This window comes from Bacillus rossius, chromosome 7, assembly GCF_032445375.1.
Source record: "Bacillus rossius redtenbacheri isolate Brsri chromosome 7, Brsri_v3, whole genome shotgun sequence".
In the NCBI taxonomy this organism is placed as follows: domain Eukaryota; kingdom Metazoa; phylum Arthropoda; class Insecta; order Phasmatodea; family Bacillidae; genus Bacillus; species Bacillus rossius.
In genome coordinates this window covers 51,694,160-51,715,733 of record NC_086335.1, presented here as the reverse complement: position 1 = coordinate 51,715,733, position 21,574 = coordinate 51,694,160, and the positions used below count along the sequence as shown (strand labels likewise).

General features: G+C 36.8%; 1 protein-coding gene across 1 annotated transcript in view; it reads right to left on the bottom strand.

Moving 5' to 3' along the window:
* The window catches only part of LOC134534556 (glutamate receptor ionotropic, NMDA 2B-like), a 193,582-nt gene that overhangs the window by 81,003 nt on the left and 91,005 nt on the right, over window positions 1-21,574 (bottom strand). Inside the window, exon 7 of the mRNA XM_063373037.1 lies at window positions 9,687-9,867. Within this exon, the coding sequence (XP_063229107.1) occupies window positions 9,687-9,867 (181 nt within the window). The remainder of the gene's footprint in view (window positions 1-9,686; window positions 9,868-21,574) is intronic.

Below are 21,574 nucleotides of genomic sequence, written 5' to 3'. Positions count from 1 at the left end.
CTCTCTATCCTTCTCTCTAATTCTCTATCGCTCTATTTCTCTATGTATATATCACTATCTCTCTGTATATCTATATATGTATGTCTATCTTCCTCTATAATTATCTTTTCTATATACAACTAAATCTATATATCTCTTTATCTATCCCTCTATATAATTTTCAATGTCTGTCCATCTCTTTTTATCTCTCTCGATCTATCTATCTATCTATCTATCTATCTATCACGCTATCGCTATATCTCTCTTTTATAATTAATTCAATTCAAAACATACGAACTGCCGCTGAACTATATTAAATACACACATTTGTTGAAAATATTCGCCACATATTGCAAAATGGTTGTACTAACTCAGAAACCTTCGCGAGCATGCGCACAATCCACCAAAGTTTCATCGCAATCGGTTGAATGGTAAATGAATGCATAAGGGACAAACAAACACACACACACACACATATATATAAGTATATAAATATGCCTTTATTCAGCTACGATTGGTTTTGCTATTCAGTTGCTAACTAACAATTTGGCTTTCTAATATTTGTATATGTAACTGCTCGAGACGTTTAAATAAATCACTCTAATGCACCCACACCCACAAGTGATTTCAACAGCCAGCCTGTTGGAAATAAAGGGTAGCCAATTGCAAGCAGAGTTGCCACCGGCTTCCAAAGAGAAGTGAAAAACAAAAAAAAAAATTGTCACGTTCTCGTATTTTATAAACAATTCACGACATCACTCCCAGAGAGGCCGGTAAGACGGTAGTTTCGCAAGGAAATTTCCCCCGAGTTCAGTTCCTTAGGGAGAGAAAGGGCGGAGGGGGAGGGAGGTGAAAACATATGTATTTAGATTTTGTTCCTCTAGCCTGCGCAACTTTGTGCCCTTTAAATTGTGTTCCTTCTCGCCCTCCGAAATAAGATATTTTGCAAAGAGGATTATGGGATATATTCAAATTCGTAAAGGTTCTAATAAAGTTATTTTTTTAAAAGTATTTTTCAACTTTCTTTTGGTGCTATTTTAATTTTTTTAAATGTGTGCGCACATGTCAAATCACGCTTTGGCTTATCCGCTTTATATTTTAAGGGATAGATCTCGTGTACAGACTACGTATTGCAGTCTCACCATGGCGCGACTTCCAGAAAATTTGTACCTAGCTTTTCGTTTTGTGGTCCTTCCTAGATCTTAAAACCAGTCAACTCAAAAAGTTGATATGCGTATATGACAATATTACATTTAATGCACACAATATGCCGTAATTGTGCATAAATTCTTCCACGCTGGTTGGGAAATCTCAGTTGAGTTCGTTACCGGGCAAAACCGGACTAAGGGATTAGAAATGGAGAAAGTTTCTAATTCTTGCATCCGTCTGAAGTTATATTTATATACAAATATTGTCTTTGAAAGTGAGAGATTAAAGCTCACGTGGGATGCCCAACATAGGTCGAGGCTCAAGACTTATGAGCAAAGAGTCTGTCTGCGCCGTTTTAAATCCGATCTCGCTAAAAACTTCAAACATTCTGTCGCACAAGACTTTCAGTGCCCGTTTTATGATGCAATAGTGTTTTTGCCAGTGTTTACATTCACCATGCAGTAACTGTGTTGTACTAAAAAAAAACCATTAAGAAGGTTTTACAGACACTTTTATTTCGATTGCTGCCGGCTAGTTTTCGTGCGGCCTGCCCAAACAACTTTGTAATAAAGAAATATTATCAGTTATACTGTCTTGTGTTAGTCGTCTTTGTTTGCATTCATGAATAACGAGTTGTCAGCAGACACTGTTACGAAGCCACGATATGTTCAAGTAAATATTATTTATATTTTGGTTATGGTTTGTCATTGATTGATGGTAATTACTCTTGTATTAGGAAATTTATTTTTAATTTGTAAATAATATTTTTAAGAGAATTATTTTTCTTGTTTCATCATAACGTGCTGCATATTGAATTAATTGGTTGTTATACGTAATAATACGGCATTTAAAATTATGTTGTAGGAAATTGAAGTTTTATTCATTCGTGTCTGGCCATCAGATGAGTTTCGAAAATGATATCCGGTCCTCGAAAACGACAAAGTTGGTTATCACTGATCCTAGATCGTAGGCTGTCGCGACCAGAGTCACTCACTATTTTTTGTGAGGTGAATCCACGGCAGTCAAAATGATGGCATGCCCATCCGACGTTTCGGCAAGCCTTTTTTTTACAGCCATCTTCAAGGAAAAGTTTAAAACTCGAAAGATGGCTGCAAAAAGGCCTGCCAAAACTTCGGGCACGCCATTATTTCCAATAGCTTGGTCTAGAGGTGGATGTTAAATAAATCGAGTTTCAAAATAATTAAAGTTATTTTAGTGTCATTTATTTTCTTAAAAGTGTGGTTCTTAAACTTAACACATTTACGACTGCAGTTACGGGGGTAATTGCGACTCGAGTCTCGACCACATCGTAGCCATCAGAGGAATGAATCAGTGAGGAGGGAGCGACGGAAGAATGTAACGAGTGGGATAAAAGGAAGTACTCCGAGAAAACCATTCGACTCGCGGCCACGTTCGGCAATTCTCCTCCTTGCGAAGAAAAACCCGGGAATCGAACCAAGCCGGTCAATTGGGAAGAGAGAGGGTAGACTCGACTTTCGGCGCGTAGCAGTTCTAAACTGTTCGAAACGCACTTCGAATCTTTAACAAAGACTAATAAAAAAAAAAATCAAACAAGAACGGAGGCGTTCGAAATAAAAATCAAACTTTCAACGGCTGTCAAAACAAAATGGCTGGGCCGATATAAATGCCCAAGCTTTACACATAGGCCATTCTTACTGTCCTCATCCCCACTACTCCCATCTCCATTCCTGCCCCCCCCCCCTTCCCCAGGAAAATCGAAGGAGACAGCTTATCCTGAGGGGCACGTTCTCGATGTTTTTGTTGAGGACTTCGTTATTATTTTTGACGATTGAGACATTAAGTGCTCACGGCCTATGTAACTTATGTACATTGTTTATACCATAAGCCCAATACTTAGGAGCGAGTATAAGCCATTTAATTATTAGGAAGTGAAAAAAATCGCATCTTATGCATTTCGCACGTTCATTTAGTGTATGTATGGTTAAAAAATATTTTTAAAACTATTATAATACTTTCAATTTTTTTTAAATATTGCATAAATAATTTTCTATTATTTCTAACAAAACTTTAAACAAAATATTTTCTTAAGACAATTCTTTACCGCAAGAGAAAAAAAATAATTTGTTCATCGACTAAACTAATCCCAAACACAGTGGCAGAAACACCATCAAGAATCCACGAGTCTCACCAGCAGCACACTTTGCGTTTCACAGACTGTACTCAGATCACCATTTGTTCGTGGATCTTTAAATTTTTATATATATTTTTTTGTTGACGAACGTATGTGAATGATATTCACCTGGGACGAGACACACGCGCGTTTTACCGCGGGCCTACCCTTCGTTTACATAATTCAGGGAGTCCTTTGAAATGAGTTTAATATATTGAAAACAAATTCACAAGAATCATCTACATACATACACACACGTACACACACACACGTACACACAAACGCGCACACACGCACAACTTCTTTCACGTACGTGTTTTCCCTGTTAACAGAACAAAATTCAGAACTCCTACTGCAAAATGCAATTTAGTTTCTACGAAGCCTGCCTACGTAAAATTTAACGTATTAATAAGTTCTTATTATAGTATAGATAACTTATATTAATATATATTTTTATAGATCAGTTAAATATTTACTTTACTTTGGAAGCAGCCAATCAGGAAGCATCTTCCCCTCAGGCGAGAGTATAAAAGGCAGGACAAATTGTAAGAACCTCAGTAGGTAACTGCTCCCAGATGATGGCGACTGCAATGTCGACCGAAACGTTGGTGAATTATCTGCCAAGGACACGGCTACAACCCAGAAGCCAAGCTACTTCACTACCTGATTCTCTTATATCTCTCCTAGCGGGGCATTGTTGGCTCACGATCGTAGAGGGGCGTGTCCGAATAACTGCGGTCCAATCACGAACACAGTGTGAGAGTGTGAAGGTCTGCATTATAACTTGCGAATTAATGAATACGTGAAGTTTCGGTATCTCTAATCACGGATTCAAAAGAAAGCGTTTTTTTTTTTTTTTTTTTTTTTGCGAAACGGAGACCAGAAGAATGGGCCAATGGCTTCCTCCTTCGTCACGGCCTGTCACACCTCGCTTCTTATCAGAGAGTTTTTGGCCGAACAAAAGTTTCGTGTCTGTCCACAGCCAGAAATGCTTCCAATCATGGAAGCAGCATTGGAATGAATGCGCATCGCTAGCCAGCGAAAGTATTTTCGAAGAAGGTTGGGTTCAAATTTTAGGTAAGCTTATTACTTTGATCGTAATAAAATCATTCACCGTATAATTAGATCACATCTCGTACTTAGCTGCGTGTGAAATCTCAGAATGATAAAATAGACGTTCTGAAAAATGCGGACGGCGAGAAGAAAGAAGACTCTTTCAGTCCGGTGTTTTTTTTTAAAGAAATATATTAAGAAAGTAAGATTTACTTGGATTTTTCACGAAACAAAATTAAGTGCGTCTGGTATTAAATTAGTAATTTACCAGAGAAATCCGAAAACTTGTTTTAACATCGTTCTTTTTTTCTTTTACCTACAAACAAGATGTTCATATAAAAGCATTCGTTTATTTTTAAGAATCATATTTTCCGTTGAATATTCAAGAGCGGGACAGGAATTTTTCAAATGAAAAAAAAAATAATTTCATTATTGCTTGCCTTCGTATAAAGTAGATTTTTTTTGTTGCGATTATAACACCGTTTTACCGCCACCTTTTGGATACGAATGAGAGATGAAAATAAATGGTCATGATTCATAGTTTTGGTTTTGATTGTTCACGTTGAATCAGTAGCGTACACGAACACTTATCTTTGGGAGGGCTCCAACAAGAGTGATTCTTTGCAAAGGTAAATATTCTGAGATAATGTTACGGCAATAAGGACTTAAGGCTTGGTCTTATATGCTGTAAATTATTTTTAATATGTAACGGAAATATTCATGTAAAATTTAAGTTATTTGTACATTTGTACATTTACGTGAAAACAAACGTATCACTACAATATAGTGTTCGCATTAATAATTAATTAATTAGGTTTCTTATCCGGGTATTTATGCTGCGTGTTGTCCCAGTTCCTCCAATAGTTAAATTGATTTGTAAATCGTTCTCTGAATAGTTTTCCATTATTAACTGCACACGTAAATAGGCTTAATGTTAAAACTAAATAAATTCCAATTATTAAAAATTCAATTATCTTTTCCTTGGTTTTTTAAAAAAGTGTCTTAATGAAACATTAATTAGAAAATAAAATTATGCACCAATTTTCGTAAGAAATACTAAATATTATCTAGAAAAAAAAAACATTTTATATGTGCAAAAATAACCATGCTTTGAACAAAGTTACATTATCTTGATTATAGTACAACAAAATATTTCTACACAACTGGTTTCCAAGAAATATGTTGTATATGTACAACAAATTTTGTGTTTACGCGTAGTTTTATTCCATTTATAATCTTTATTATTATCTGAGGGTTTTTCTTGTACATTGATCAAGATACTTCTCTTCATTAAATTTTTCGACTCAAATTTTCTTTATATGTTTACTCAGAATTATCGAATAGCGAATAAAAGTCACGAAATCGTTCATAATTATGATCACTGTGTGACCTTATAAAGTACTAAAATAACGTTCAGAAATTATATGGTGAGTAAATATGTGCCTCAGTTACAACATGCCAGAGAACTACTTAGATAAATTCATGGGAAAATCACTTTGTTAAAATAATGGCAGTAAAATGAAATAACTTAATCAGCCTCTAAAATAGAACAAAAAAAAATAATTGAGAAAGTTTCCTCGATATTTAAAAAAATGTTTTAATACCCTTTATCTCGGGCTTTGGAGCGTAAAACGGCACTTTTTTTTTTTTTTTTTTTTTTTTTTCGTATTTCACAGGTTTTGAATGTATTTCATGTAACGGACAGAATTGCGATCATTTAAATGAGAAAATTGGTTAATTTTAGCTTGGGGGAACATTAGGCCAACACTTCAGTTACGCTACTGCGTTGGATGTTTCTTCACCTACTGAATTAATTCGCTGCTTCATTCGACATATTTGCACGGATTTTTCATTGTTCATCTTCATGAGTTGTCAGATATTTGACAGTTCAGCTGAGGTAATCCCGTCCTAGTTTGCGCTGGTTCTTTCACTACTGAAAACCCCGACCTCGGTTGTAAACAGTGTAAAACCCTCAAAATAATAAAATGCCCCTTTAAAGTGTAGATCTAAAATGAGTACATTAGCAATGTTTTCGTTCACGTAGTAAATAAATATAAAAGTTATTGTAAAAATGTAAAGAACAAAGATTCATAAAAAAATATTTATTGTTGTTGATTTTCTAGACATTAATTTAATTTTGGTCACAATTCACAAGAATGTTGGTTATCATTATGCACATCCGAGGTCTTCAATGATAAAAATTCTCTTACAGATGGGAGATGGTTTCTCGTTTCTAAGCTTAAAAGCAACATTTTTTTTCTGTCAGCTTGTTATTCCCTGGTTTTATTAACGTATTTTCTAAAGTTTTATATCTTAGGTAAGGATCGCATTTTAATATTGCGTTGATAATGGTAGGCTGGGCTATTTTTTTTTATTTGCCTCTACGTTTTGAAGTTTGCGCGTGCTTGCAACCATGAAATTAAAAATTAATTATTAAACCGCAAAGAAAACAGGGCTGTGAGGTTTCGCTTATGACGTTGGGGACATTTTTTAAAATATTAAATACTAAAATGGAAGGAATGTCATACTTATACAGTCCCTCAAAGGAAGGCAAAAACCAGTGAGCATTAAAAAGTTTGAAGTGGCATTTAAAATGTATTTCCTGCTGTGGAAGTTCTATCTCTTACAGCAGTATGCTATTTTTTAATCTGCTTCCAGCCTGATACCTTAAGTTTTGCTTGAAAGTCATAATATAAGCGATACTTCAAAAATTTTGCTTAGATAATTATAGGAGATGTTGAAAAAAAAAACTTAGTAAGTAAAACGAAAAAAGTTACATATGAGAACTTAACTACCGGCCACACTGTTAGAAATTACAGTAAAATTACGGACTTTTGATAGAAGAATTTAACTCAAAAAAGTAATGAAGTGAATTATAATTTGAATGATGATGGTGATCGTGATGACAGTTCTGATGAATATATAATATTTTTTTATATTCTGTGTATGTATATTATTATTTTCAATTGTTTGATTCTAGTATTGCAGCTGTTTTATTTTTGTAAGTTTTAAAAAACTCTAGAAAAGAAATACTTAAAAATAATTTTATTAATTTTTTATTAGACTACAAAATAATCCTAAAATAATATGAAACGAATTAATCAGATACAATTATATTTAAATTTATGCCAGTCTTGGAGCTCTAGTGCCCCACTGTGCGTTGATATAGCGTGCTTCAATCAAACGAAACAGTCATGTTACAGAGTAGTGACGTAGACAATTTTTTTTTTTACTTGCTCGCCAAATATCAGAATTTTATCAAGCGAACTGGTTGAAACTCGCAACAGATCCTTGAAAAATTCTGTTTCTAAGAAGAAACGAGCGTAACCCACCGATGGGAAACCCTTTTGAAATTGAAGATGGAAGGCTTGAAAGTTGCGAAGGTCCATTTAATAGCTCTTTCCGAAGCTGTCGCTCGAAGCGAGGTCTCGGACGGCAGTGAGGCAGACAGTGCCTTCTGAAGCACGAGCTGCCAACCTAGGCCCTCCCCAAAGAACCTGCCTTGAATCCACGCACCTTCCCTGGTCTGGGAACGGCTTCTCTGGGCTGTCCAGTTCTCTCGGCCAGTTGCAGTGTCTCCTTTCCAGCTTCGTGCGCTGGTTGTTCCGAAACCGACCCGAAATATATCAAGAAGTGTGGTTCTTCTATCATCAGGAGGTGTGGTTTCTCTTTCATCAGGAGGTGTGGTTCATCTATCATCAAGAGGTGTGGTTCTTCTATCATCAAGATGTGTGGTTCTTCTATCATCAGGGGGTGTGGTTCCTCAGGGAATTAAGGTGGAACAATTGTAATACAGTTACATCTTACCTCCATTTACCAGAATGATACCCAACTTAAAAATGAGTTTGAAATGATTTTTTTTTGTGGGGTGGTGGTAGAGGATTGCATATGTTCATAAATCTATCTGGAGTGAAACTAAAATATCCGGGGAGAGTCGCTTAAGTCTTTTTCACATTAATTACACCTATTATATTACACTAGATGAACATATGTAAAAAACAAGTTGTGACAGAACAAAAAAATTCTTGTAAGGTATGAAGCTTTTCAGATATATCCCTTAAATAAAAGCAATAACGGGAAGAAAACAACATGACTTTAGAAATAGAAACTTAACGTACAATAATTAAACACCCAACTTAATAAAAAATCTAAATACAACATGTTACTGAGGTCATAACTGTAGGTAAATGTAATGTGAAAAATTTTCATGTACTATTAGGTTTACAATGGATTTTATTAGTAATTAAATTGTCGTTTTTGTCATACTACCAGGGTTAACACAAGCATAAAATATATATTTCGGAACTCAACCAGCTTCCCCCCCCCCCCCCCCCCCCCCGTTATTCCACCAGAAAGGAGTCAGGCCTTGGGTATTCTCTCCCTTGGCACCCCTCCAAAGGCCTTGTCGACACCATACAAACACCGCGAGCAATGCGCGCATGCGCACTCTGGTAACGCAACCCAGGGTTGCGCATCATTCAATGCGGGCTTCTCCTCCCCCACCCAACCCTTCTCACTTAGACCTTTTCCCCATTAATCACTAGTGATCTTGCTCACTTTAACGCAGGTTCATTGATTTCCACACGAACCGATCCAGGGTTTTTCCTTGTGTCCATGCAGATTTTATTAGGGTCACAGTGCTAGCTTTGGCCACCAAAGGGGCTGTGCCGTGGCAGGCCAATAACCCCAGTAGCACAAAATTCAGGTAAAGTTTCCCGCGTCATTCTTAAATCCCTGAATGTTTAAAGTGTATATATTATAAGCCTGCGACACGCTTTAAGTCCTCAACTAACCTGGACTCTTCCTGCACACTTTTAGTATAACTTAGACTATGAAAATGATAATAAAGCATAATATAGTTTTAATTTATGTTTAAAGTAAAGGAGTTAGTCATGGCTTCAATCACTGTGATGGCAGCCCAATCCCCAAACAAAGCACACGATGCTTACGACTCTTTCCTTAAATGGCTAATACCAGCAGGTAAAGATGAATAGGCTTCAGCCTGAGACCCATCTAGGTACATCCCTAACATGTATCCTCCTACAAAAACACTCAGTTTTAGTGAGGCAGAGAAAAGAAAAGAAAAAAAAAGAAAAGAAGAAAAAATGAAAAAAAAAAGGGAAAGACAGCTAACTACAAATACGTCAAGAGCAGGGTATTCGGAACCGTAACCGATATTCAGAACAGGAAATTTCGGCACTAGTCTTCAAAGGAACCGAGAATTACCGGTACTTTCGATACAAAGTAATTTTTTTTATTAATGGTGCAGCAGTCGGTGACTGAAGTAGTAATATTTTTAAGTGTGTGTGTGCATGCAGGCGGGTCGGAGGGGGACTGCAGAGGGGCACTGCACCTGAAGAAGAGCTCGCCCTGGCGCCAGCGCGCCTCGCCGCGCCCGTCGCACGACAGCCGCGGGCCCAGCGCCAGCTGCGAGCCAGGGTCGGCCGCCAGCAGCTCCAGCCCCTCTGCCAGCACACGCACTGCGCGCGCCAGCTGCCTCGTCAGCTGGTCGTCGTCCGTGCGGAAGTGCACGCCTGCACAGCACGCCGCGCACCTTCTTCAAGCGACTCATGCAGTGCAGAATCTTAGTTAGTTATTTGGACATACGACACACTCCAGAACAGTTTTTCATGGAAAAATCACGATTTTATATATATATATATATATATATATATATATATATATATATATATATATGTATATATATATATATATATATGGAATTGTTCATGACAAACGGTGAAAACCTTCATGGGAAAAATTACAAAAAATAATAATAAAATATATATAATTACTATAAATTTTTATTTTGATAAACGGTGCAAAACTTAAATGGCACATGTCCAAAAAACTGCATTAAATCAAGGAATGTCCCAGTTACAAAATCTTAATAGTTATCGACTGTAAGCGTTCTGGGGTTTACGGTTCGAGGTCATGCAATCAAAGAGTAACTTGAGCAAGTTTCAGATAAGCGCATGCGCGACTACTGATTTGTATAGAGACCTGAAAAATTCGCGGATTCATTTCGTGTTATGCTAAAATTAAAATAATTATACCTTAGTGCTGCTTGTGCCAATGGTTCACTGTTAATCTGGAGGACTGAGGGCCAATTAGAGACCCTCACTCATAGAAGTGTCGAATCACAGGCCACCCAGTCGAGACGACTCACAAGTCAGCAGCCAATGAACAGTTGGCATTTGCCCGAGTGTGTAGAGGATATTGGAGTCTATCCTGAAGGTCATTGAACCAGCGAATTTTTCCGGTCTCTACTGATTTGTTGTTTTCTCGCTTGCAGAGCCAAATCACGCACGCGAAACTGCGCTTGGTAGAGAGACAAAATGTAAAACTTGATTTGGCAGCAGGTGGAGCTCCTTCCAATTGGAATCTCTTTGCGCGTGAGTGGTCGAACGTCGAAGTGCCTGACCATCGGATTGGTTCGTAATGGTCGAGACCACAGAGCTCTTTTTAGCTGGCCTCCACGTTCACCTGACGCAACGCCATTAGAATTTTTTTTCCCTTTTGGGGCCTTATAAAACATCGTGTTTACGTTCCGCCGCTACCTACTGTTTTTACAGAATTGGGACACAGGATTGAAGAGGCTGTTGCTTCCATTATTCCGGACGTGTTAACCAAAGTGTGGAACCTTACGTCGAATGTGTGCAGTCTAACACTGAACATTTGTAAGAAAAATTAGGTTAGTTTACCTTAAATTTGATGTATGATTTGTTGTAAATAGTGTAAGTTAAACTGTTATAATATAGCATTGAAACTGAGACATCCTGATAATGAGTAGTGGTTTGCTGACTGTAGACATGAGTCTAAGAGAAAAACAACCAACAACGAAACACAAACAATCTACAAAGGGTTATAACACAGCAGTTGGTCTGGAAATCATTTCGCGAAAATTATAAGGCACGGAAATTTCGCGGATTCTTCTGGGGCCAGGATAAAATTCACGGTCCTATGTATACGGCACCCACATTTGCTTTATCAACCAACACGAGCTCCCTAGAGCCGTTTAAGAAAAAAAAAACAAATATACAAACATTTTTCTTTTATTCAAAACCTCACCCAATTATGTAAATTAATTGTTAAATATATTTAAATTCTGTAATAAATAGTTTAATGTTGCGAAATAAAATTTAAATGTAAAAAAAAAGGGAACCAGTGGTTGAAACCAAGCCTGCTGATTGCCAGAAAATGCGCTTTTACCTCTACGACACGACATTAAAGTAACAATTTTACAAACAAAATCTCTCAAACGTACTTTTAAATATTTAAAGAGCTTCTACTCGCTTCCTAGGGCCCAATCAGACGAGATATTTTAGTACGTTGAAAGGGACACCTACTCACACAGTTTAAGATAAATCAGTGAGCCCCGACTTGGACCCTCCCTTTGTGAATATTATATGTGCTTTACTTTAAAAGGTTTCAGGTTAATGCTTTTGTAATGACATAGAAATGTAACGTTAAAAGTGTGCAGAAAAATGAAATTATATACTGTTTAGTATTTTTTTTCAAGGTGGGCAGTATTTTTAAATAAATTCCTGGTTGATAATCAGGTCCAAAGCCGATTTTTAGTATTTTTAAAGTCTTTTTCGCTGTCAATCGGAGACGTTTCAAATTATAGTAGCTATAACCTTTCGCTCTGCAAATCGAATGATTCCATAGTCGATGTAACTGCTCCGGCAGCGAATTCTAGCAGCGGGTGCGGAAACTACGTGTTATTCGCGTCAAGAAATGTTGTTTAAAACACAATTTTCATATATATATATGACGCTCGTCATTATTCTAAAGAATTCTATGTTAAATTTCGTGTCCGAGTTTCGTATTATAAGTTAATTTGCAACACGAGATCACATGAATTTGTTCGTTACCGAGGTTAGATGTCTACGCAACACTGGCGAATAAAGACTCGCTAACATTTTTTTCCTTGGAGGAACTTGACATTACTTTATATATAAGAATTTATGGTGATTAGTAAAATAAAAGTTTAATTTATTGTAGAATACGCATACCTATATGTTATAATTTTCATGTATTGTTTTTATAATGTACTAAATGTATAGTCATACGACGAAAACAATTCAGGAATGCTAAAGAGTATGTATTGGAGGGCCAAATAAATATCAATGACAAGTCATTAAAGAGAATTTTCAGCTCGTTGATGACGACAATAAATTACCAACTAATAATGTGACCACTCGACTACCGTGACCCCGCGAAGGAAAATGAAAGGTTTCTTTTTGTCGGGGTTGAAGGTTAGGGGGGACAGGAACACCGCGAGAAAACCCAGTCCAACAGGAACAGCCACCACGTATCCTTTTTACGAAGAAGAAACATCCAGGGCTGAGCCTGCAGGTAAGCGAAACCCGGATTGCGCATAGAGCGGGTGGTTACTCTTGCCCCTTCGAACACCGTTAAATAACACGTGCGCACACTCCAATCTTTTCTTTGTAAAGATAACAGAAGTATTCACGTCAAATTACAGATTTGTGTAAATATTTACGTTTAAATAAAAACAACTATCTCAATAAAAATTGTAAAAATTATTTGTAAACCGTTCCAAGAATAATTTTCCTTTATTAACTGCGCACATTATATTTTTTCCCATTTTTTAAAACAAATTTTTGAATGAATAATCAATTAAAATATAAAATTACGGGTAAATTTTTGTAAGAAATACTTAGGGTTATCTCGAAAAAACGTATTTCATATATGCAAAAATAAACATAGCCATGTGTTGCAGAGAGTTACAATATATTTATTGTAGTTTTACAAACCATATCTTGACAACTGGTATCCGAAGGAATATTTCTGTAAAAGCACAGAAAATTTCATCTTATGCACTAAATTTGTGCGGTTTAGCATACTTTTATTTTAAGTTCCCAATATCATCGTAAAGAATCCTTGAAACGTGCTTCTTTAAGGCTGGCTGCCATTTTTGTTGACCATACTAACAGATGCACGGGATCTTACAGACTTTCCGATGTATCATTTCGCTAAAGCGTGAGTCGCTTGCGTCCTTCCATACATACTTGAGGCTTTTGAGGGGTTTGTGACTTTATATTTTGGTAAATGGTCTGGTTACTTAGCCAGACAACTGCTGTCCACACTCTGTTACTGTCAAATTATCAATTTAATCGTGTTAAAACAATTCACACGACATAAACAAGCTGTAGGTATTAAAAAAATAATATTTTATAAAAGTTAAACTGCTCTGTAATAGTTTTTTTGTTATCATTTATAGTCATTACAAGAAAAAAAGGCAACTTAAAAGAATACGTTAAAATTCTGGCATTCAAATTAACATAATGCTGTAGTTAATATCCAAATCAAGAGATAGTGCAGCATTCACCTAACTGTAGAGACTCAAGAAATTAATTGTTAAATTTATTCAACGCCATATAGAATGAAAGAATATCGTCATTTAATTTTTTCTTTTGAATATAAAATGTTAAATCAGCTCTATAAATGTAAAGGTTTTTTCTTAGGAAGGGGTTTACATCCTTATTTAAGTCATTTAAGCAAAATAAAATATGCAAATATGTTCCTAGTGGCATACTATATAAGTGTTTCATAATGTTTGGAATTTTTTTTGGAATGCCTTAGAAGTAAATTTAACGTGTGTAATTAAGTACAATAATCTTTTTTTTCCGCTTGCATTTTTTTCTTTCTTGCTGGTCAAAATCGTGCGTCACACTTACGAATGCTTCGTGACCTTCTGTGTCGCAGCACAGTATTTGAAAAAACCTGATTATTTAAATTTTCGAAAAATCGAGTTGGAAAAATGACTACTGTATCAACGTCAAAATAATTTGAATATCCAATCGTGGCTAGTTTCTCACTAAATGCAGCTTTTAAATCAAAGGAAATCTATTCAGAAACACAAAATTGTGATTACATTTTGTTTTCACTGTTTTTTTCTTCGCCACTGCCCTTCCAACTACATCGAAACATTGATAAAGTCACGAAAATGTGAAATATAGTTCACATTAATTCAAGCATTTGGATTACAGTTGAAATCATTGTGGGTCTAATCTCATTTTGTTTCCCTATGGAAGGTTTTTAATAAATGAGAAAACAAATTCGCGATATTCACAGACTTTCTAAAGACATTACTTATCGTTCGAGCGTTAAATTCGTAATAAATTTAGTAATTTGTGGGTGCTACAGGCATGGGGTTAAATTATATTAGCTTATTCTGTGTCTAAGCTTGTTAAATGGGTGCTAATAAAAAGCAGATAGACTATTTAAATTCTTAGAATACAATTAAACAACGTTAATATACGACGGTAACTACCACCATTTAACCTGTTTTGCATTTTTCAAGACCTACCTACACGGGTTTCATTGCGCCAAAACATTTTCCCTTTTCGTGAATGTTACAACTGACGTGTGTTGCCGTCGGGCTCGCTCTGTGTTCGTTTGTGTTTCGCTTTTCTGTTTGCGCGCATTTATCTCCGCGGAACAGCAGGGAAGAGAAGGGAGCGTACATGGAACAGAATACTAACTCGTGATGTTGCGTGTGTCATCGTTACACCTCAGGACATTCGGGCATAAGCAGAATTCACAACGCCACGCGCGCAACAGTGTGCTAAACAGTCTGTAACAACTACCGTTACGTGATAAATAAAATATAGATTATCAATACGAAATAAAAAATTGGTTCAATCTCTCTTTATTTTAATATACGATAACTTTGAATCTAAAAGTAGAACTATACTGCAATATAACAAGTACCACCTTGTTCATAAGCCAAAAACCCGATACAAAAACGGAAAACGCAAATTAATAAACCAACAAATGACTAAGAAATAGTTTCCTACACCAAACTCAAACCGCAAAAACGCAATGAATATATGGGTAAATTTTTACCGAATTATGTATCGACTTGTGTGAATATCATGCTGCAATATTTTTATTCGCGTTTTCACTGCGTTTTAAGTTGCTACATTTTCTTACATTGGAAATAAATAATATTATAAAATTATTTTAGAAAAAATTTTTTTTTAAGAAGCGTATTTGCAACAATTTTTTTCCAAGCACTTTTTTAAAGCATTAGTTACATCTTAATGTCATTTTTTTTTAAATGAAAATCTTTATATTCACCAATTTTGGGTTACATAACAGAACTATTTCGAAAAGTCCTAACAGTTTCTACCTCAGTGAATGAAACCGATTTACTTGCTCAGAAGTTAGGGCAAGATAAAGCAAATTGGTGGAAAATTTGGTTTTTTTAAACATACTCGTAATGTTGAAAGTTTTCCTAGTACAAAACTATTTGACAGAAGTAAAGGCTACAAATATATCAAACATGTACTGTATTATAATTAAAACTACATTGCTTTAACCACAAAATAATTACCTTTCATTTGCTCTAAACAATATGATTTGGCGGCATGGTAAAATAATGTGATGCATTGGTTCTTAGATTACAACAAAAAGTAATACTTTACGGGAACTTCTGTAATACAAAACCGCGCAACGCTACAAATTCGCTCTGCAAATGAATCTTTATATCAACGTAATTAGGTCACTGTCATTTTAAACCACGTTTTACGTTACCACTTGACTTGCTCGCATTTAGTTTACTGCCAAAAAGCTATAAACAATACGGAAATGGTGTTTTTTCATTCTGTGCCGCTAGAATGTCACAGTTGTTCCATGCGCGGAGAGAAGACCGCGATCCAGTCCAGAGCCAGACACCGCGCTAGAAGCACCGGCTAGCACCGCGTCTAGCATCCCGCCTCACTAGCACAGATACATGACTGTCTGAGGGATTGCACCCTTTTTATTTGTTAACCCAGCCCTCTTAGCCGTTAGGCCCTGCCGGCCTGGGGCCCCCACGGGCGTGGATACGGATACGCCGTATACGCGAAACGGGAGAGGTTTCAAAGATCCAGCTATGTCCAGGGGCCGAGGCTATCCGTCCCAGCATAGACACCACCGTCACCCCCTGCCTCACTCAGCTAACCAGACAATTGGCTGCGTCCTTAGCTCTTAGACTGGGTTCACAATTAAAAAAATTAAGCGAGTGCATAGAAAGCCATGCACACGACCTGTGCACACGACCTGTGCACACGACCTGTGCGAACTGCGAAATCGGTTCACAATTGAATTCTTACTGTTAATTTCAGCCAATGAAATTTCGCGAACTATGCGACATCTGTTAGCAGTGTTAGTAAATAAACATATTAACTTTCAAAATAACGATAATACTATTATTATCTCGAAATTTTCTTACCACAATATGGTTAATAAATATAAACATATTTCTAGTCCCGCCAAAAAAGCACCCTGCTCTTCTCCCATTGGCTGTTGTGCCATGCGTACGCGACCGAAATAAAATATATTCATTTCACTGCTATGCGCACGACCTCGCTCCCATGCACACGACCAACTTTCTGCTATTGTGAATCGTTAGGTTAGGAAACAAGGCGTTCATATCCTATGCACACGACCTACTGTTACTGTTCCTGTTATTTTTTCAATTGTGAACCCAGCTTTAGACGTTATCAGCACTGCTGGCGCCCACCCGGGGACCCCTCAATCACCCGGTGAACCCGTGGCCCGGTGGAGGCCTAGCTGTTCAGGCCAGTACCGGAGCTGTGTCGTCGCTCACCACGTCGACTCCGCATCGAGCTAGGGAACCCTTGGAGTCTGCTCCAAGCGATCGGAGCACCAGCACAGACACACCTCGAACTAGACGGGCTTCTCTAGTATCACATGACGTGTGTGCGCCGCGGGGGGTGGGGTGGGGGGGATCACACGGCTCCGGGCATCGCCGTGGATTAAACCAAGACCCGGAGCATGTACAGCGGTCCAGGCGCTCTGCCGAAGACGTGTCCAGCTGAACAATAGTTTCCCTGTCCCTTTCCACCCCCTCCCCACCCTCTCCACAAATCAGCATTAGCCCCTCATTTATTCAGGTACTTTTACGGACTGCACACAAAGAATTATTGCCCATGTGCAGAACAGGTGTCGTGTTGGGATCCAAATGGAAAATACGCGTGAAGAAATACGGCTTTCAGAGTTTATCGGCTTCACAGTGCACGCGCGCGCGTGTGTGTGAGTATGTGTGGAAAAGAAAGAGGGGGGGGGGGGGGGGGTAGGGAAATGGTGGGTGAAAGAGGGGCAGGGGAAGAAAGAGTTGAGAATGGAAAAAAAAACCTCAAATAAGTATTTAATAGGTGTACTTAATTCTTGAGAATGCAAGGCCCAAATAGAAAAAAAAAATTAAATCTAAAAAAGCCACTGTCTCACTTAAGAGGACAATTTATTGTATTATATATTTTAACTCCTTATTGAATAACAAGTTATACGAAGATTCAAAAGTGCCGAATTAAGCTGGGAAACGAAGCACGCAGATATTTATTTTGTTTCAGCATTAAATTACAGACACATGTAAAACAATGCTCGCTGAAATTTGGGAAACGTCATTAGAGAGTTGTTTACGCACGTCCCAAAACCCGCTCTTTTGACAATACACGGAAAGCTTTTAATTTTTTTTTTTTTTTGCCGCGGTGACCACCGCCGGAGATTAATAAATTACCAAATGACGCGGCGGGACGCGCCGATCATCAAATGCACGGCCGAATAAACAATGATAAATTCACGTATTACTCTTTCAAAAATCTTCCCGTCCCTGGGCGGGAGTGACACGTGATTTCATTCGAGGGTAATTGATGGTTTGCGGCGGTGTCCGAGCGTGCGTTCCCGGGCGTGGGCAAATGAAATTACGCTAAAATTCAAAACAAATGTTAATTTTTTTTGCGTGCGCACGCGTGTGGACCACATGACGTTAAAACGAATCAGCATTTTGTGAACACAATAAAAAAAAACCACGAAGGTTTCCTGTCGCTAATTACAGAAGTGCAGCCACAGCCGGGAACCACTTAAAAGCCAAACTGCATGTGAGTAAAAACTGCATTAAAAAACAGTCCGATAATAATAATAATGCATATGTATACCTAAACTTACTAATTTTAATTTAAACGCGTTGTAAATTAAATACGAGTCTACCTAATCAAATAAATTATAAACGGTTATTATTTTTTGACGGCGTGTTAAATCTGATATTCAAAATGTTTTTTTAAAATTTTTGCAGATGGAAATTTCCTTCCCCGGACAAATAAACATTTGTTACAGGATATAAAAATATGTATTTCAGATTTTAAAATACAATTGGTCTCCACAAGAGGTTCATTTATTTGTAAACCAAATCACTCTGTTGATCTGTTATTGTTTTAAATAACTTGTATATTGGAATAAATAAACCACAAAGAACTTAAATAAATCATACGGTTTAGTTACTGTATGCGAATGGCATGTTATATTTTCAGTGGCTTTTAAATTGGATGTACTGAATTTTATAGATATCTGATCTGTTAATGATAAATTTGTATACGTAATATTATCAATAATATAATATTTCGTCTGAACGTGAATTAAATTTAGTCATAAAATGTAGTTTTTGATACATTTACAAAAAAAATGTGTCTGTAACATTTATTGCAAAATTTATAATAAATTTACTTTATAAATAACACGAGCCCCAATTACTCGTACACGCCCCCGCGTGGCGACTGAGCAGAGCAGCTAGCCCAGAGACCCATTTGATATCAAGAATCATGGAAAATTAGACTCGCGACAATAACATTACGATTTTAATTGAGTTTTCATGATTTAATTTAAAAAAAATCTTTCATAATTTTTATGTCATGTCTCACTCGATTTCACCGGAATTTGATAACTTCTCAGGAATATAATATAATTTCTTAAAATAATTTAGAAAACCATCGTCAAAATTTAAGTTATAGATTGTCTTAAAAAAGTAATTTTAAAGATTTTATTTTTCAACTAGCTAATGCCCGGCGTGCGTTCTAATACCTTAATAAATTGATTTTTTTTATTATTTGTAGTAGTTACACATACACACAGCATATCTCTGTCCAACTCTCTTTCTATCTCTCTATATCTCTATCTACATATAAATCTACCTCTTTCTCTAGCTCCAAATCTATATATCTATATCTCTCTCAATCTCCATTCTCTCCTATATATGTCTATATATTTCTGTGTATGTCACTTTATAGCAATAAAAATATTATAAATCTATGTTTTTACCTGTCTGTATTTTTATTATCTTTTTACTTGTCACAGGTGTGAAATATGTTTATAAAACACGCACGTATTCGAATGCAACGTTGTGTCTAAAATTTCAAAGCAATCGGTGAAGAACTTTCGGTGATTCAAGATTTTGAACGAACGGACATTTAAATATTTATTTGTACAGATTTTTCCCTAGGGAGGTTTATTACGTATCCTTCTCAAAAACACGAGGGCTCAACATAAACAAACAGACCAGCGCCCCGCAAAGTGTAGCGACGCAACTTCTCAGCGGCGTGCTCGCTGGCTGTCACTCACCAGGGTGTTCACCAACTTAGGCAAGAAAAAAGCACTAGATTTGAAAAAAAAAAGTACTAAATTATAATTTCTTACGGTTTCAACAATTTAGGAAGTTATTATGACATTGAAATGCTCTAACTTAAATATCACACCACACACACACATACATTCCATAGTTTTTAAAAATAATTACGCTTAATAATAAAACATATTGGAGTTACTGTAATATTATTATATTAAAGAAAAAAAAGTACTAGATCTAAGCGTAAATGTACTAGACCACTAATAAAAACTTATAAAAGTACTAGATCTAGTACGAAAGTACTAACTGTGGACACCCTGTCACTCACTCCGTCGTCCGCCGCTGGGGGCAGCACAGTCGCAGACCGGTCATGGGTGGGGAGGGGGGGGGGGAGCGGGGTCGTTAGCGCGCGACGTCACCGCGCCCTCTAGGCTGTTTTAATTCCACAGGTTCGTTTGCCGGCGCGCCCCCAAACCAGATTACAGCGAGGCCTTAACCAGGTGACGGGCCTCCCCCAACCCCCTGTCCTCCAACAACCTCGACTCTTTGTCCAGCCCGCGCGAGGTCGCGAGGTCAAGCCACAAAGGACGTACAAGGAAAAGATTAGTTTTTTTAATATAATTTTTTTCCCTTCGAAAAGAAATTTTTTTTTCTACGGCCGCCAGGTGACGACGTCATCAGAGCATAACGAAAAGCGCGTTAACGACCGGGTGAAAAACTAAAATTAATTTCAAACGTGAATGTAATTAACAAAATTTTAGCTACCGATCTACTTACGCATACTTGCGCACTCGCGTTATCGCTCTCTCGCGTACTCCCACGCTCAGATACTTGCACGCGTTCCTATACACTCGTCTGTACGCTCGTATTAATGGCACATTTGTACCCGTGTTAAAAAATTCTGTTTTTTTTGTACCCTACAGGTTTCCTATATCTCTTTATGTGCGAAGTTTCACTTCAAACGAGCGTGGCGGCCATGTGCACATAAATTTTTTTTTTTTAAATTTGTGGTTTAAACAAACTTAAATATAAAAAAAAGGACACGGAATAATTTTTTTCAGATATAAACCCAATGTAGTTGTGAGGCAAAAGCAGGAAAACTTAAACTATAGCTTGTTTTCAAACAAAGTTTTCATATAATATAATAATTGCCTTATCTTTAAAAACACATTCAACTGTCAAAATAATTCGTATAAATCAAACAGTACTTATTATTTCAGCACTGCACCTCTTCCAATTTAAATCTAGTTGTATTCCGAACATAACGAGATGTGTAAAGATTTAAATCACTTTTTTCTTGGCTTTCTAAATATTAATTATTTTTCTCGTTTGCTCTCTGGTAAGAAGTTAATCTTCATGGAAAACATATTTGTTTTGATGGGTACCTGTCCACACTGAAAACAGCAAGACATATGCCTTTAAAACACCGTTTAATGCATCTGTGTATAAGAGGATTGCTAGAATTAATTTTGCTCTAGACAAGTTTCTAACTGCGTAGTTTTATTTCATAAGAGAAAAACTTAATTATTTAATTAGATAAATTAATGCTGGGTTATTTTTTCCTATCCTTTAATATAAAGCTTTACATACACAGAATGTCCCAGAATTCAGCGTCATGCCGAGAACAGTCGATAGTTCAATTAATGACGGTTCTGAATATGAAAAAGGAGATGTAGTTTTCGAATTAGCAGCATTATTTTTCTCCAAAAGTTCTAAATCCCCACCCTCAACCAAATAATTAGATACTGTACTACAAAAACATATATTAAATTAATCTTAATAATATTACATATTCATAAATATTGATA